The 15,809-nt window shown below is 40.1% G+C and overlaps 3 protein-coding genes across 4 annotated transcripts in view; all 3 read right to left on the reverse strand.

Moving 5' to 3' along the window:
* Nucleotides 1-1,303: 1,303 nt before the first annotated feature.
* On the reverse strand, nucleotides 1,304-7,551 carry selp (selectin P). 2 transcript variants are annotated; one of them, XM_026160221.1, is made up of 19 exons: nucleotides 7,481-7,551; nucleotides 7,301-7,370; nucleotides 6,830-7,219; nucleotides 6,639-6,746; nucleotides 6,064-6,249; nucleotides 5,787-5,978; nucleotides 5,100-5,285; nucleotides 4,807-4,992; nucleotides 4,505-4,690; nucleotides 4,208-4,393; nucleotides 3,880-4,065; nucleotides 3,567-3,752; nucleotides 3,270-3,455; nucleotides 2,957-3,142; nucleotides 2,617-2,802; nucleotides 2,280-2,468; nucleotides 2,015-2,203; nucleotides 1,673-1,789; nucleotides 1,304-1,582 (listed from the first exon to the last, which is right to left on the reverse strand). In XM_026160221.1, the coding sequence occupies exons 2-19, from the start codon at nucleotides 7,368-7,370 to the stop codon at nucleotides 1,518-1,520; spliced, it is 3,180 nt and encodes a 1,059-aa protein (XP_026016006.1). In that variant the 5' UTR covers nucleotides 7,481-7,551; the 3' UTR covers nucleotides 1,304-1,517. The 2 variants fall into 2 exon arrangements, 1 of the variants encoding a protein (XP_026016006.1); XR_003271345.1 differs by lacking the exon at nucleotides 1,304-1,582 and having other exon boundaries at nucleotides 1,724-1,789; nucleotides 2,015-2,103.
* Nucleotides 7,552-7,733: 182 nt separating this feature from the next.
* Nucleotides 7,734-13,147, reverse strand: LOC113015921 (P-selectin). Its single transcript, XM_026158295.1, has 8 exons — nucleotides 11,674-13,147; nucleotides 11,164-11,559; nucleotides 10,601-10,705; nucleotides 9,768-9,947; nucleotides 8,601-8,780; nucleotides 8,285-8,374; nucleotides 8,166-8,187; nucleotides 7,734-8,046 (listed from the first exon to the last, which is right to left on the reverse strand). The coding sequence occupies exons 1-8, from the start codon at nucleotides 11,699-11,701 to the stop codon at nucleotides 8,004-8,006; spliced, it is 1,044 nt and encodes a 347-aa protein (XP_026014080.1). The 5' UTR covers nucleotides 11,702-13,147; the 3' UTR covers nucleotides 7,734-8,003.
* The window catches only part of LOC113015922 (P-selectin-like), a 39,078-nt gene continuing 36,415 nt past the window's right edge, over nucleotides 13,147-15,809 (reverse strand). The window contains exons 20-27 of the mRNA XM_026158296.1: nucleotides 15,219-15,404; nucleotides 14,894-15,100; nucleotides 14,617-14,796; nucleotides 14,266-14,451; nucleotides 13,942-14,148; nucleotides 13,637-13,816; nucleotides 13,443-13,564; nucleotides 13,147-13,358 (exon numbers count right to left, since the gene is read on the reverse strand). Of these exons, the coding sequence (XP_026014081.1) occupies nucleotides 13,350-13,358; nucleotides 13,443-13,564; nucleotides 13,637-13,816; nucleotides 13,942-14,148; nucleotides 14,266-14,451; nucleotides 14,617-14,796; nucleotides 14,894-15,100; nucleotides 15,219-15,404 (1,277 nt within the window). The 3' untranslated portion in view covers nucleotides 13,147-13,349. The remainder of the gene's footprint in view (nucleotides 13,359-13,442; nucleotides 13,565-13,636; nucleotides 13,817-13,941; nucleotides 14,149-14,265; nucleotides 14,452-14,616; nucleotides 14,797-14,893; nucleotides 15,101-15,218; nucleotides 15,405-15,809) is intronic.

Consider the following 15,809-nt stretch of genomic DNA (forward strand, 5'->3'; position numbering starts at 1 on the left):
CAATCATGGGAAGGGAGGTTGCGAAAACCCACGGAGGGGGCTTCAGACAACGGAGTGGCTGAAAGCTGTGTCAGGGGAGAATGCCCAGGGTGACACGGAGATATGAAGCCCTACTGTATGGAGTGCCTCCTTGCCCCAGCCGTGAACCCTCTCCTGGACCCATCTCATATTTCCCACTATGAAATCAGACCTTGCAAAGCAGAGAGCTCAAGTCAATGGTCAGGAACAATCTAACTGTCTGTCACCGTAGTACACTACTGCCAACCAGAGCTAAAGAAGCAAGCAGCAGAGTATACCTACAGTACGTCTGTGTTTCGCAGTCCCTCAGTATCTGTTTCTGTATCTGCTCTGAGCGTCTGCTGGCATGTGCATGTGTTCATTCTCATGTGTTAGATGGAACAACACTCTTTGTTGTAGGGCCTAACATAACATAATGTATTCCTTGTATCTATAGGTGAATGAAAAGAGGGGGAAAAAGGCTTAAATATCGGGGAAGAAAGCCAAGGTGGTCACCTGGGGGAGCCTTTTACCTTCTTGTCTGTGTGCAGTTGGCATACGTAGCAGGTGAGAAGACCAAAAAAAAAGTTCACACTGTGATCATACGGTCACAGCGGGTAGCAATAACCTCATTATTATTCCGATGGTAGCCAAACAGTTTCCTGTCAACAGTGCGGTTATTTATTGCACGCTCCATGCCAACCACAGGCCACAAACCCTCTGTCTTTTAACTGCTATAATTGGCTTCATGCTGTTGCAGTGCCAAGACAGATGCACACGCTTTGCTGAACGTACTCCAAAGGATGCTTGCAGATTATAAATAAAGTCTGTTTGCACACATAGACCAGCAAGGTTTAATGCAGTAGATACAGCCATACCATGGAAATGTATCATTTCAGCCACTGGACTTACATATTCACAAATATGACACACATTTCAATAATCAGTGTAATGGGTGGGGGTAGTCATTGTGGGATCAGTGCCCATTTTGACACTGAGTTGATCACCTCCTCACCATATCCTATGATGGGAGCTTTCTGGTCACCAAATGTGCTAAATTGACAGTTAACGGCATTTCGGCAAGCCTAGAGATTTCTGGGAACATTCCCAATTGACCCCACAGCATTCAAATGCCAAATGTGTAAAATATGAATTTCTGATGACGACCTGACAGGACAGGGTTATTCCAGATTGTACCACATGATACTGGACATAGCTGAAAGAATGCCAGCAGTAAAATGGGACTGAATGAGTCGGGGAAGAGTAAACATAAAACAATGAAAAAGCAAATGAAACAACAGTTTTCTGAGATTTTTTAAAATTTTATTGACTTTTGGAAATTTTCAGGGAGGACCTAATGCAACAGCTGTAGACATACTTTATGTATCGTGGATGAAGTCTGTCATATGAATTGCTATTGCTTAAGCGAGAGCAAGTAGATGCAGTAACTACCAAGCTTCTTAGAATAATAATAATAACAAGCAAAAAGTAAAATCACATCTCAAAAAAGGAACAAGAGGTCAAAACTCAAATGCTGGATTCTCTCTTTCACCCCATGTCGGGACATCAGAAGTGATCATATTTCCTACAAAGATGAAAAGATGGGATTAGAAGTGTGCTCACCCTGCTACACCACACTGTATGTGTAAATGTGCATCACTATAGTAAGTTTCACCTGTTTTCTTAAATTGTTTCATGATCAACACAGTCAGTCCTATCAGGAGAAGTATCGCAACAGCAATTCCCGCCCCTGCGCCAGTGTACAGCAACATGGCAGTCCCTATCGACATACCTGGCGTGGGATCACATAAAGATTTTAATGAAGCTTTAGGGAACTGTTCTCAGTGTATACTTCATGGCCAGCAGAAGTCATTGTTTTATAGTGTATGTTGATATTAGTTTGGGTTTTGCCTGTATCACACCACACAGTGTGCAAGAGAAGACTCCTATCTTAGAAAATGGTGTCATTTATAAATTACGGGGGAAATAACATTTTAAACTACAGAGAATAATTTACCTGTGCAGCTGGGCAGGCTGTCATTCCAGATCCCAGTGGCAGAGCAAAACATCACTGCTGTGCCATTGAGGGTGAATCCATCTTTACAGCTGAAAACGCATTCAGAGCTAAAGCTGAAATTCCCCAGAGGATGAGAGCAATTCATAGACAGGTCTGAGGAGAAGGCACGGATGGCCTTACACTGCACAGCTAAAAAGGACAGCAACTACAATTACATAAGATCAATGAATATGTAATAACATTCAAAGTATTGCTATGCACTTACGTCGACAGGTGGGTGGATCCTGATTCCAGTGGCCTGAGGTGTTGCACATCATAGAAGATCTTCCTTTCAGCCAGAAACCTTTATTACATTTAAAGTCACACTGTGAGCCATAACTGAAAGGAGAGTTCAGATGGCTGCAGTTCATCCTCCCATGCTGTGGTGATTTGGCCAGCAGGGGGCATTGGCGTGCTGTGGATAACATAAAAACAGTATAGGCTCAGTACAGCTTCACTTTTGACTTTCTGAGTGGTGTAGAGTTTGGAACTATTTAATGTATGGACACAGATTAAGAAGGACTTTATGTGGATGGCAACCATATCATGTTTTGGTTTATTACCCTGACAGCCTGGTATTTCTGTGCTCCATGTGCCCGCAGAGGTGCATTCAGTGTCAGGAATTCCAGTTAGCAGAAAGCCGTCCTCACAGGTTGATGTGCACCTAGAGCCAAAACTGAACTCGCCATGAGAATGAGAGCAGTCTAAAGTCCCATGAGAAGGAGGAGTGAGAATAGGACACCTTTCAGCTATAAAGGAAAAAAACTCACAGCACATAGAGGAACAGAGCAGATTATTAGCTTCTTTAAGAAAAAAGTGTAGCTGTGCAATTTAAATTATGGAAAAAGGAGTTTATCGGTCTGTTTCTGATACACTGGATATTGATACAAAGAGTGTTTTTACCTAAGCAATGGGGAACAGCTCTGTTCCACCTGCCTTGAGATGTGCACTCTGTGATAGCTGTACCATTTAGCACAAAACCTTCTGCACATGTTGATGTGCACACAGAAGCAAAACTGTACTCTCTGTGGGGATTAGAGCAGACTAAGGACCCATGAGAGGGTGAGTTCAGAGTGGGACACCGTCTAGCTGCAAGAGGAATGAAGACACAGAGGTACCAAGACAAAGAAAAGGCATCATGCCATTGAAACCTTTAAATTAAGCATTTATCTTTGATTGTCTGATCACTTATTATTGATGGAGGGTTTTTTCCTACCCAGACATTGAGGTATGTCTGTGCTCCAGTTGCTCATAGCCGTGCACTCAGTGACAGCAGTTCCATTTAAGATAAAACCTTCATCACAGGTTGTCGTGCAACGAGAACCAAAACTGAACTCTCCATGAGGATCTGAGCAAATTATGGATCCGTGAGCAGGAGAGTTCAGTGTGGGGCATTTCTTAGCTGGAGATGAACAAAAGGAAAGATGTACACAAGGTATTAAGCTGATTTAGTGAAAAATTGTTGTAATGCAAACTGAACCATGAGACTACAAGCTTTTAGCGTGTTCTTTACCTAAGCAAGGTGGAATGTCTGTACTCCACATGCCCATGGAGGTGCACTCAGTGCTGGACGTCCCATTCAGCAGAAAGCCCTCATCACATGTTGATGTGCACACAGAACCAAAACTGTACTCTCTGTGGGGATTAGAGCAGACTAAGGACCCATGAGAGGGTGAGTTCAGAGTGGGACACCGTCTAGCTGCAAGAGGAATGAAGACACAGAGGTACCAAGACAAAGAAAAGGCATCATGCCATTGAAACCTTTAAATTAAGCATTTATCTTTGATTGTCTGATCACTTATTATTGATGGAGGGTTTTTTCCTACCCAGACATTGAGGTATGTCTGTGCTCCAGTTGCTCATAGCAGTGCACTCGGTGTCAGCTGTCCCATTCAGCACAAATCCTTCATCACAGGTTGTCGTGCAACGAGAACCAAAACTGAACTTTCCATGAGGATCAGAGCAAATTATGGATCCGTGAGCAGGAGAGTTCAGTGTGGGGCATTTATTAGCTGGAGGGAGGGAACAGGCAGGGTAGAAGGTCAGCAATACGTTTTTTAATCAAGTAGTAATTGGACCCTCTGTGAACCTTGAAAGTACAAGCTCTTTTATTAACTAAACAATTGAGAAGCATGGATTTAGAATGTTTTTTACCCAAGCAATGTGGGATGTCTGTGCTCCAGTTGCTCATAGCCGTGCACTCAGTGACAGCAGTTCCATTTAAGATAAAACCTTTATCACAGGTTGTTGTGCAACGAGAACCAAAACTGAACTCTCCATGAGGATCTGAGCAAATTATGGATCCGTGAGCAGGAGAGTTCAGTGTGGGGCATTTCTTAGCTGGAGATGAACAAAAGGAAAGATGTACACAAGGTATTAAGCTGATTTAGTGAAAAATTGTTGTAATGCAAACTGAACCATGAGACTACAAGCTTTTAGCGTGTTCTTTACCCAAGCAAGGTGGAATGTCTGTACTCCACATGCCCATGGAGGTGCACTCAGTGCTGGACGTCCCATTCAGCAGAAAGCCCTCATCACATGTTGATGTGCACACAGAAGCAAAACTGAAGGAACCATTTGGGTCAGAACATGATATGGAGCCATGAGAAGGAGAACTAATTGGAGTACATTTCTTAGCTTAAAGAAAGACAGACATAAGAAGAGGCAGCTTCTTAACCTGTGGTTCACATTCAAAACAGTAAAAAAAAAAAGTTTTCAAATTATATAGTATGTATATCAGCATTTAGTCATACCCAGGCAAACAGGAAGTGCATGACTCCAGTTACCCTGTGAAGAACATTTTGTCACATTTGTACCAATTAGATCAAATCCTTCTTCACACTGAACAGTGCATATTGAGGTGTAGCTGTGCTTGTTTATAGGGTCATGGCATTGCAGATAGGCATGAGGTGGAGCCTGAAGACTGTTGCACTGTACCACTAGAAAAGAGGAAACACTGTTCTTTCAACATCACAGCATGCAATTTTTATTTCTATCCAGAAAGCGTGTGCTGCTTTGTGGTACAGCAGAGTAGTTTGCGACACACCTGTACATGTAGGTGTAGGCTTGCTCCATTGTCCCAAGGTCAGACAGCTGAGTACCTTGTCCCCAGTTAAATAGTAACCCTCCTTGCAGGTGAAGTTACACCATGAGCCATAAGAGAAAGGCTCCACAGGGTCAACGCAGGTCATGTGGCCCATAGCAGGAGAGAAAACTGGGGAGCATTTTCTCACTGTGGTGAGACACAGATATCACTCATAGTTCACATAATGCAGATCAGTGCTCTTATATAAAATGTCAGTTTGAACAACTGTATGTTATGACTGTGCTTTCACAAACATAGCTTAATCATCATGCTGAGATCATTTACGGTCAAAGAAAAAACAAAAAAACAGTTTACCGACCCATGAAAAAAAAATCAGTGTTTGTCCAGCACGGACTTAAATGAGTGTGAAGTGGAGTGATGACAGGCGTGACCTAAAGCTAATCTGCTGCACAGTCCAGACAGGATGTGAAAGTGGACTGAGTGCAGTTATGCAGTAGTATATCTCGAAAGTAAATCTGTAAAAAGGGTTCAAGTATTACACAAGTTCTGTGAAAAGTAAGTGACACTCAAATACACACACAGACACACAAAATGAAAGCTATAATCAATTTAACTAAAAATAAAAATGAGTAAACTAATTAACCACCATACAGAATGATTTAAATTCAAAGGCAATGACAACTTTACCTGTACAGACTGGAACAGTGGCTGTCCATTGGCCAGTGTGGTCACAGATGATCTGGTTCTGCCCAATCAGTTCATAGCCTTCATCACAACTGAACTCACAGGTTGAGTTGTAGCTGAAGGCTGCGATGGGGTGGCTGCAGTTCATGCTACTCGCGCTGAAGTTGGTGTATTTCAAATTTGGACACTGTGCAACTATGATAAGCAGTCAAAATATGTTTTGTAACTTTGCCATCTGAAATATCAGTTTTTAAAAACAGCTGGTTTCCTGTTGCCATACCTTGACACAGAGGAACAGGGTGGTTCCAGAGCCCATTGGCTTGGCAAATCAGTTGAGGCGCGCCTATTAACCGAAATCCAACTTCACAGAGAAAATGGCAGGAAGAGTTAAGATGATTAGACCCATAGGGATTAGAACAGCGGAGAGACCCTTGATCTGGATGCGGAAAAGGTTTGCATGTGATCGCTGAAGATAAAACAAATAAAAATTAGTTCATGTCTTTTGTTTAGGTTTGCAAAAATATCTTTAACAATTGTCAGTAGGCTAAAACTAAAATACAGAAGTTCCCGAGGAACAAATGAGGGACAAATTAATAACAATCGAACCCTAAATAGACTGCTACGGTGAGGTTCTATGCCATTCAGATATAAAACGAAGACTTAAAGATGGTCAATATTATTCAAAATCAATCACTTGTTATGGGGACTCTTGTGGCTGAGTTGTCTGGTAACTTCATTAAATAAGTCTGAGGTGGTCAGAATGAAATATCAGGCTAATCCCGGCTGGTTATTTTAATTTAATAGTTGTATATTTGGATTGCATATTGCAATATTCTACAGATCTTATCAGCTTACCCTCTTCACAGCGTAGGCCTCGGAAACCAGGATGGCACTTGCAGATGTGGCTTCCAATGCTTTCCACACAGTCTGCATGAGCACTACAAGACTCATGTTTGCAAGAGGCTGCAAATCACACAAAAGGTGTCAGATGCTGTATTACATTTACTGCCAAAGTTTTCCATCAAACTAAGTGAAAAGTATCCTACCGGTGTAGCAGACAGCTCCTTTCAACTTATTGCAGTTCTCATTGTTCCACTTGGCTGTGTCTCTCGCCCTCTTAATGTATATCTCCACACAGTCCTGACGGGGTATGGTATCTGGCTCTGCTGATGCCCAGTTTTGAGCCTCTTCAGGTACACTCTGACTGGTGTTTACTGAGGTCCACAATCCAGCCACTCTGTGAATCCCTATCCAGTAATATTTTGGATTAAATGGTAGCAGATCATTGAGGAAATTGGTCTCCTCTTGGTTCTGAATGGCAACCATATCCGTGAAGAACTTCTGGCACCACTTGCGAGCCTCGTACCAGTTCTGGTTTGGACCAGTGCTGTAGTTGTATGTCCATGCTTGCACACCTCCTTTCCTACTACTCAAGTCTAAAAATGTAGCATAAGGACAGTAAGATAAATGTGGACTGGTGAAGAAAAGTGTTTGGTGTGTGTATTACGCAGGCTTACCTACAGCAAACACAATCAGTGTAGCTATCAGTGCGTTACAATGCGAGTTTTGTCTTACATCACCTGACATCTGAAATACAAAGAAAAACAACTGAGAACGACACATGGCTGCTATATGTGAGAATGAGGGTACAGTATCAATTTCTATAGGTATGAATGAACAGCCGTTACGTGTCTTACCTTCTGAGCCGTCTTTAGTTACTAATTCTTGGCATTTAACTCTCACCTCTTCAGTAAATGGCAAAACAGTATTATCTGTCCTCCAGGGACTGAGCCAATGTCCAATTTTGTAATATCATTTCTACCACAGCTTCCTTTCAGGAAGGGTTTCACTCAACCACTCACAGCACCCTCCACACATGCATGCACACATCCAAAGATAATTATATATTCAGAAAAAGACATGCAGACACAGTCACTAAAACATTATTTTTATTCACATTTACATTTCAAAGCAATTTACAAGAATGCGGCACACATGTCTGAACCATACCATGATGACAAACCATCGAATATACACAATTACATAATTTATAAGTATGCAACATATCAAATGTAACTTTTACAACATATTAGGTAAAAGCCTTAGCTGACTGATATTTAAATCAGCATCCAGTGCATGATGCAAGGAGACCGATTTCCTCAATCTCTAAGTGAACTGTCTTGGTGTCAAATATATTCTAATTAAGGCGTGGGACGTTGTTTACGGTTGTGTATCACAGGGTGGACTTCCTTCTTCGGGCAGCCTGTGCAGGACAGAACAATGTTCTTAGATTTTTCCCCCAAATTCTTTGAATACTAAGTCAGCAAAGGCTGTGAGAAAGGGTGGAGCAGCTTAAGACAAACGTATAATTTCAACACTGACCTTTCTTGGGAAAGTTTCTTTCCTGTGAGAAACAGAGAAATGGATTACTTTTGAGGGGTGTTGCAATAAGATTGCACTGAATGTTTTATTTGTATAGAGAGTAGTTGAGAATGACTGACTTTGTCTGTGTTTTATGCAACAAAAACAGATGCAGCAGAAGGTAGAGAGGGCTCCACATCCAGCTAAAGCCAGCAAAGCCTGTTTATAGCCTGAAAAAGAGGGGAAAGCAATTTTTACCATTCAGTTATACATTACAGCACATCATTCATGTACATGTCAAAACTACTGCTTTCCATCAAAATGATTTAGCATGAGTTACTGGAAGCACAGTTCTTATGGCAAAGAAACTATAAAAACCATACATGAAATGGCCGGCCGCCATGTTTAATGTTTAACAACATTTTACAAACATTTACATGATTTTTTTGAAATTACTTGTACAAGTAGGTCTTGGGCCACTCCAGACTCTGGTCTCTCCACAAGTGACGGCTGGTGAGCCAATCACGAAGAAGCCAGGGTCACACTTAAAATGACAGGTTGTCTTGAATGTCTGATTTCCTCTGGAGCAGTTATGGGATCCATTATAAGTTTGAGGTAGAGGGGGACACTCCACAGCTGAGGGCACAAACAGGTTATACAACATCTTACAGTATGTTATAATACATTTTAAAGCACTGTACTTTATTTTTATTTATTTATTTTTTTATACTTTATTTTTATTTATTTATTTTTAGGAACAGGAACATTAACATTTACACAGACACAGCAAGGGAAAAAGGTAAACAACTAACTAGAAGTAAAAATAATAAGATAAATAAGATAAATAAACAAATAATAAAAAATAATGGAGGGAGGGGCTCACCCAGGGCTATGGGAAGTTACTAAAATGTAGTTTTTCCACTTGGAGACACACCGTGCATCTTCACTCCCATACCTACGTCTATGTACATACTCACATATACTTTCAAGTATCTACATACACATCTACATATACATACATAATACATACCTACATGTGCATGCATGCATACTCGTGCATGTATACCCTTTGACATAAAATCAGGTTAAATGAAAACAGAATGGGAAGGGAATGAATAAGATCCTTTTCCTACATTATTCACAACCCTTTCGCATATTCGAAAACCATTTTGACCAATATCTTTGAAATTTGTCTTTACAGAGTCTTAGAGAAAAGGTCATCTTTTCCATTTCACAAATGTCTTTTACTATGGCTGACCACTCTCCAACCGTTGGTGGGTCCTTGTCCAGCCATCTTCTAGTTATTGCTTTTTTACTTGCTGCCGGTAATATTTTAAAAAGGTGTTTATCTTTCCTATTCATCTCAACTGGTACATTTCCCAAATATATATTGTAGCAAAGCAAAACTCAATCTCAGAACCCATGACTTTTTTTAATCCTCATTAGTATTTCGGCCCAATAAGTGTACTTTATTTTTAATGTGATGTTACAGTTTGGTATTACTACCGCTCTAATCAGTGGTAACAGTAACTTAAAATGCTTCACTGGAAGCACAGCGCTTATGAAAACAAACCTGTGTATTTTCAAGAACCTTTAAACTTTTAGATGATTTCATGAAATTACCTGCACAAGTAAGTCTTGGCCCACTCCAGTCCCCAGTGTCTTCACAAGTGACAAATGACGAGCCATTTATGAAGAAGCCAGGGTGACACTTTAATCGACAGGTCGTGTTGAAGGTTTGATTTCCTCTTGAGCAGCTATGGTATCCATTATAAGGCTCAGAGAGAGGGAGGCATTCCACAGCTAAGGACACAAACAAGTTACGCAACATCTTGTAATGATTAATAAAAGATTTCAAAGCACAAACATGCTGGTGCATGCACATTTTAATGTTATATAAGAATGTGGATAATGAGTCGCTGAAAACAGAATAAGTGTAGCAGTTAAACTAAATCTGTTTTTAAGTATTTACTTCTATATCTAATTGTACGATAAGGGGGGGAGCACTCAGGACAAAACCTGGGTTCCAGTTAAATCGACATGTTGTGTTGAACGTTTGATTTTCTCTTGAGCGGCTTTAGTATCTGTTCTCAAGCTGAGGAAAATCCACAGCTGAGGGCACAAACAGGTATGCAGGGCATTATGTAATGTCTTGTAACAGGTTTGTAATATGAAAATAACACATTTTAAAGCATTTATATTGGGTTTTTGTGTTCATACTGATGTAGGCTTAATAATGATAATTTCAGTTTTTGAAGAAAAACAACACGAGTCACTTATATATGTAGAGCATAAAAAATTGCGCATATCTCAAAGCGTGTGTGTTGGAATATACAACTCTGTTACGATTACTTGTTTCCTCCGTGCAAGTATGCCTGCACATTGTTTCACACATTACTAATAACTGTAAATGGCAACTCTTTATGCATTATAATAAATAACACTAAATTGCTCACGTGTTTGGCACCTGTCTCCCTTAAAACCACGTTCACAGAGGCAGGTTGTACTGTTGATTGCCTCCTGGCATCTCCCTCTTTCACAGGATGATTCATTGCACTGGGCTTTTAAGAAAAAGCACACCAATATAAGGTCACTTATCACTATAAAACCTTCACAGCTTTTCTTTGTATAGAAGACACTTTATTTCTTTTTTAATAATAGATATTAAAAAAAAATTAGTTTTAAGACAAGACATGTTATCCTGAAGATGTTAGAAAAGTTAAACAATGCAAACAAAAAATATCTGACATTACTGTAATGGTGGATAGCACATTAAAATAATATGTAAACAAAAATACAACAATTTACTTCAATAACAAATTAAAATAATATTTAAAACAAATATTATGAACATGTAAAAACTATTCTGAAATCAAGTTATCACCTTAAAGGAAATCAGCCATGCTTTTTCATGAAAATATAAAGTTATGATATAGCAAAAAGAAAAAAAATCAACAAAGCAGAATTAAAAATGTGGTAAAAAACTGTACAGGAATTACTATATGACAGGTTTACGTACTTTTAAAACACGCTGCATATTTTGATTTGCTACATTTCTCATCGTTCCACTTCCCTCGATTTTCTCCTGTGTTAGTGTAGATCTCTACACAAAACTCTGTTGCATGGACATTATTTGGTTCATTTGGTGCCCATGAATTGTTACCAATCCACGTGCTGTTATTCCCAATCCAAATCCAGCTTTCATTCATATGGTTTCTAGTGATTCCAATCCAGAAATATGGGGAGCTTCTTTTCTGTGGCAGGATGGAGACCAGATAATCATTCTCCGCTTGGTTTTGGATGACCACCATGTCTGTGAAATATTTCTGGCACCACTCTCTGGCCTGGGTCCAGTTCATTGTCTCGTTTGAGTAGTGATACGTCCAGCACAGAGTAGTCTCAGCCAAGCAACTACCTGCAAATGTTCAGAACAGCTTTTAATGTGATAATTAATAAAGTTTTCTGACACATGTCAGCCGGTCTTTGCCCAGCAGCCACACATTTCACTGGAACTGGAATTAAAACTTACCAAAGATGAGGATTAATGTCCACTTCATCTTCAAAGAGAAATTTACTGTCTGTACAACGGGGGGGAAAGACTATATTTTCAAAAGTACTAATGAATGTCACCACGGAGAGTTGCTGAATAAGAAAATTGTGACTTACCCAGAATTAATATTATAATATTGTCCTTTGAACTGTTTGACACAAACTCCTACATAAGTTAAATCCCTGTTTTTTCTGATCAACTCAAACATAAAACAAAAAGCGTTACAGCAGAAAAATGTAAAGGTTGTTAGACGAAACTAAGGACCAGTGTCAGGCTTTTATATGTTCTCGTTTGCCATTCAGAGCAACATTATCATACAATAACTGGATGTTTGCTGTTCAGGCTGAATGCATGTAACGAATGATTTACTGAATATTTTAATGACTTTAACAAACCTTTAGGGAAACCCCACCTATTTCTAGTAAAGGTGGTTTCAGGGGCAGATTTTAATGAAGAAAAGGTACACAATGCCACAAGGTGCTTACTCATAGAGGTTGGACTACAGCCTTTGAAACACTTTTTAGTGTTTAAATGGGAATTTTTAAGCCTTTCATTTGTGGCTAGAATGAGTGTTTTCTTGTCTGTTTTCAAAAACACGTCTTCTCCATATCCTGACATATTGATGTAATGGAAACTCTTTTTAACGGCAGTGTCCTTCGAGACAACTTTAGACTTATGAAAGATGCGAGATGTGAGTTCCTGTCCAACTAAAGTAAAAGAGACTGAATTTTTTTAAACAATGAACTCTGGGAGAGAAAAAAAAGAATACCTAGGAATATAATTGTTCCTTCTTTGAATACCGCTCACTTTTATATGTTTATTCTGCTTTGTCATGAAGTTTATGATGGAAAGGTCGATGTTTTGGCAAGAGATCTGGGAATTTTTCAAAACACATCCTTCCTCAGCCCCTGAAAAAAAACCCAGAAGGTTGTAGAAGGTCATGGCTGAAACTGGGAAACTAGATTGGTTTATGATAGAAATCATGAGTCAATCTATGAAGGCTGGCTCCACAGAAGGCTATTACACATCCCACTACTACACATCCTGCTTGGCTAAGCATTCCTACCAGTGTGGTGACACTGACACAACTGGCTGAACTTTTTTATTAGTCCTCCGTATATTTTTTTCAAATGAATATCAGAACATTTCCGAACATAGAAAACAGCAGATAAAAAACATCAAATTTGAAGTGTTACAGTAACAAAGTCAAAAAATAGAACACACACACACACACACACACACACACACACACACACACACACACACACACACACACACACTCAGCTATCATGACAGGACAGGCAGATGATGATAAATGCAGAGGAGGAAAAGCAATTACTGGATCAGCTAGGTGTAGTAGGGAGCGCACAGGGCCCTCATTATCAACAGACTGTAGAGTTTGGGATACACACACACACACACACACACACACACACACACACACACACACACACACACACACCACCTTAAAAAATAATGCTTTTTTAAGAAAATAAATATTACATGAATTCTATATCAAATTATTTGCTGCTATGCACTACAATGATAATTTACACATAATGCGTAAAACCATCTGTAGTTTTCTATTATAGCACGTTTTTGCTATATTAGGCTGTCAATACTGTTCTTGGAAACTCTGTGGAGGAGCCTCTATGTCAGAGATGCTGTAATAAAAGAGAAAAGAGGAAAAATCAGAAAACCCCAAAAGACACATATATGATTTCAAACGAGGTAAATTCTTTTCTAACCTGTTCAAACTTCTTTGATTTCTTCAGTTTTTTAAAGATCCACATAGCCATAGGCACACCAGAGAGGAAGGCAATCCCTCCTGTGGCTACACCAGCAGTGACTGCTGCAACTGGAGCAGGAGCTGTGGAAACACAGTGAAATGTGAATAGTGTGAACTTTTGCTTTCCCCTTTGATCTGTTGTTGCTCATTTACCTTGGCAGGTGGGTTTCTCTGCAGTCCAGTTGCCATGGTGATCACATGTCAGCAGCTCAGGTCCTTCTAATGAGTAGCCTTGGTCACAGGTGAAGGAGCACTGAGAGTTGTAAACTGACTCAGTGCTGGAACAACTGATGTGACCGTTTTTAGGAGCCTCAAGCAACAAACATGTAACAGCTGTTGTAAAGGACAGGAGGATATTGCATATTAAAAAAGTGATCTCACCTGTGCTCGTAAGATTCTGAACATGCAAATGAAATTGTGAACAACAAGTAATCCAAGTAAAATGGGTTCACATGTACCTGTGCAGGTTGGTGATCTGGAGGTCCATTGGCCTGGATGTGTACACTCCATGCTGTGTGCACCTTGCAGCTCATGTCCTTCATCACATGTAAAATGACAAACCATGCCAAGTGGATGGGGTGTGTCATGACTAAGAAATGAAGACAGAGAAGGGCTGCAGCTTATCTGACCATTTGTTGGGACCTCTGGAGCAGGACATCCTTTTGCTACAAAAAGAAAATAGGAAAATATTATTAACATATTTTGACATAATCAATCAAAAAAAAAACAAAACTGGCGTAACACTGTTTGTAGTAAATATTGATATAATTAGTCTTTCAGACCTTTGCATGTAGGTATGTTTTCATTCCACTGTCCGTCCTCAGAACACTTGATGGTGTTTGCTCCCTGCAGTTCAAAACCTTCTTCACAGCTGAAGCTGCAGGTGGAGTTTGGTCGCAGTTCAGTCTCAGATTCACTGCACTGCATGATGAGGGGAGCTTCTCTCTCTGGATTCTGGCAAAGGATGGCTGACACAGAAACATGTGTATTTTATTGAATGTGCCCTCATTGTATAGAAGATGGGTGGGTTATAGAGAGGGAGCTATAAAAGCATTATTAAATGGGAATAATGTGAAGCTTTTATATCTCAAATTTGTTGTTTGTTTTAATCCGTTGTTGTTGTTTTTTTTTACCTTGACAGGTGGGTTTCTCTGCAGTCCAGTTACCATGATGACCACATGTCAGCAGCTCAGGTCCTTCTAATGAGTAGCCTTGGTCACAGGTGAAGGAGCACTGACAGTTGTAAACTGACTCAGTGCTGGAGCAACTGATGTGACCGTTTTCAGGAGCCTCAAGCAACAAACATGTAACAGCTGTTGTAAAGGACAGGAAGATGTGACTTTCATGTCATTAACATACAAATGAAGTTGTGAACAACTAGTAATCCAAGTAAAATGGGTTCACATGTACCTGTGCAGATTGGTGATCTGGAGGTCCATTGGCCTGGATGTGTACACTCCATGCTGTGTGCACCTTGCAGCTCATGTCCTTCATCACATGTAAAATGACAAACCATGCCAAGTGGATGGGGTGTGTCATGACTAAGAAATGAAGACAGAGAAGGGCTGCAGCTTATCTGACCATTTGTTGGGACCTCTGGAGCAGGACATCCTTTTGCTACAAAAGGGAAACAAAAGAGTAAAATATTACTAATATGTCATGACATAATCAATCCAAGAAAAAAACTGGAGTAACACTGTTTGTAGTAAATATTGATATAATTAGTCTTTCAGACCTTTGCATGTAGGTATGTTTTCATTCCACTGTCCGTCCTCAGAACACTTGATGGTGTTTGCTCCCTGCAGTTCAAAACCTTCTTCACAGCTGAAGCTGCAGGTGGAGTTTGGTCGCAGTTCAGTCTCAGATTCACTGCACTGCATGATGAGGGGAGCTTCTCTCTCTGGATTCTGGCAAAGGATGGCTGACACAGAAACATGTGTATTTTATTGAACGTGTCCTCATGATATAGAAGATGGTGGGTTATACTTTTCGTGTTCCTCTTACCTTCACAGTGAGGAATCTGCTGATTCCATGTACCTCCTGATGTGCAGGTCACTCTACTGGCTCCCACTAAATGGTAACCTTGGTCACAACTGAAGCTGCAGGTGTTTTTGTAGCTGAACCTCGTATCAGCATCTTCTCCACAGCTGACAAAGCCATTTGTCAAGTTTTGCAGCGCAGGGCACTGAACAGCTACAAAAGAGAGAGGCAACAGAAGGAGTTAAATTAAAGCTTTTATTTTAATCATCATGCAAATCATCCTCCAAATAACAAAAACTACACAATGATGAAAGGTTAAAAACATGTGGCCGTACCAACACAGTAT

This window comes from Astatotilapia calliptera, chromosome 23, assembly GCF_900246225.1.
Source record: "Astatotilapia calliptera chromosome 23, fAstCal1.2, whole genome shotgun sequence".
NCBI classification, from domain to species: Eukaryota; Metazoa; Chordata; class Actinopteri; order Cichliformes; family Cichlidae; genus Astatotilapia; species Astatotilapia calliptera.

Bases quoted from the DNA above. Each gene is read 5' to 3' on its own strand.
- selp (XM_026160221.1), bottom strand. From the start codon at position 7,370: ATGTCAGGTGATGTAAGACAAAACTCGCATTGTAACGCACTGATAGCT. The intron at 6,250-6,638 runs GTAAGCTGATAA...TTTTATCTTCAG, and splicing joins AGGCCTACGCTGTGAAGAGG to CGATCACATGCAAACCTTTT. The intron at 3,456-3,566 runs GTAAAGAACACG...GTTCATCTCCAG, and splicing joins AGACATTCCACCTTGCTTAG to CTAAGAAATGCCCCACACTG.
- LOC113015921 (XM_026158295.1), bottom strand. From the start codon at position 11,701: ATGAAGTGGACATTAATCCTCATCTTTG. The intron at 9,948-10,600 runs GTGAGCAATTTA...TTGTGTCCTTAG, and splicing joins GGGAGACAGGTGCCAAACAC to CTGTGGAATGCCTCCCTCTC. The intron at 8,047-8,165 runs GTCAGTGTTGAA...TGTCCTGCACAG, and splicing joins AAGAAACTTTCCCAAGAAAG to GCTGCCCGAAGAAGGAAGTC.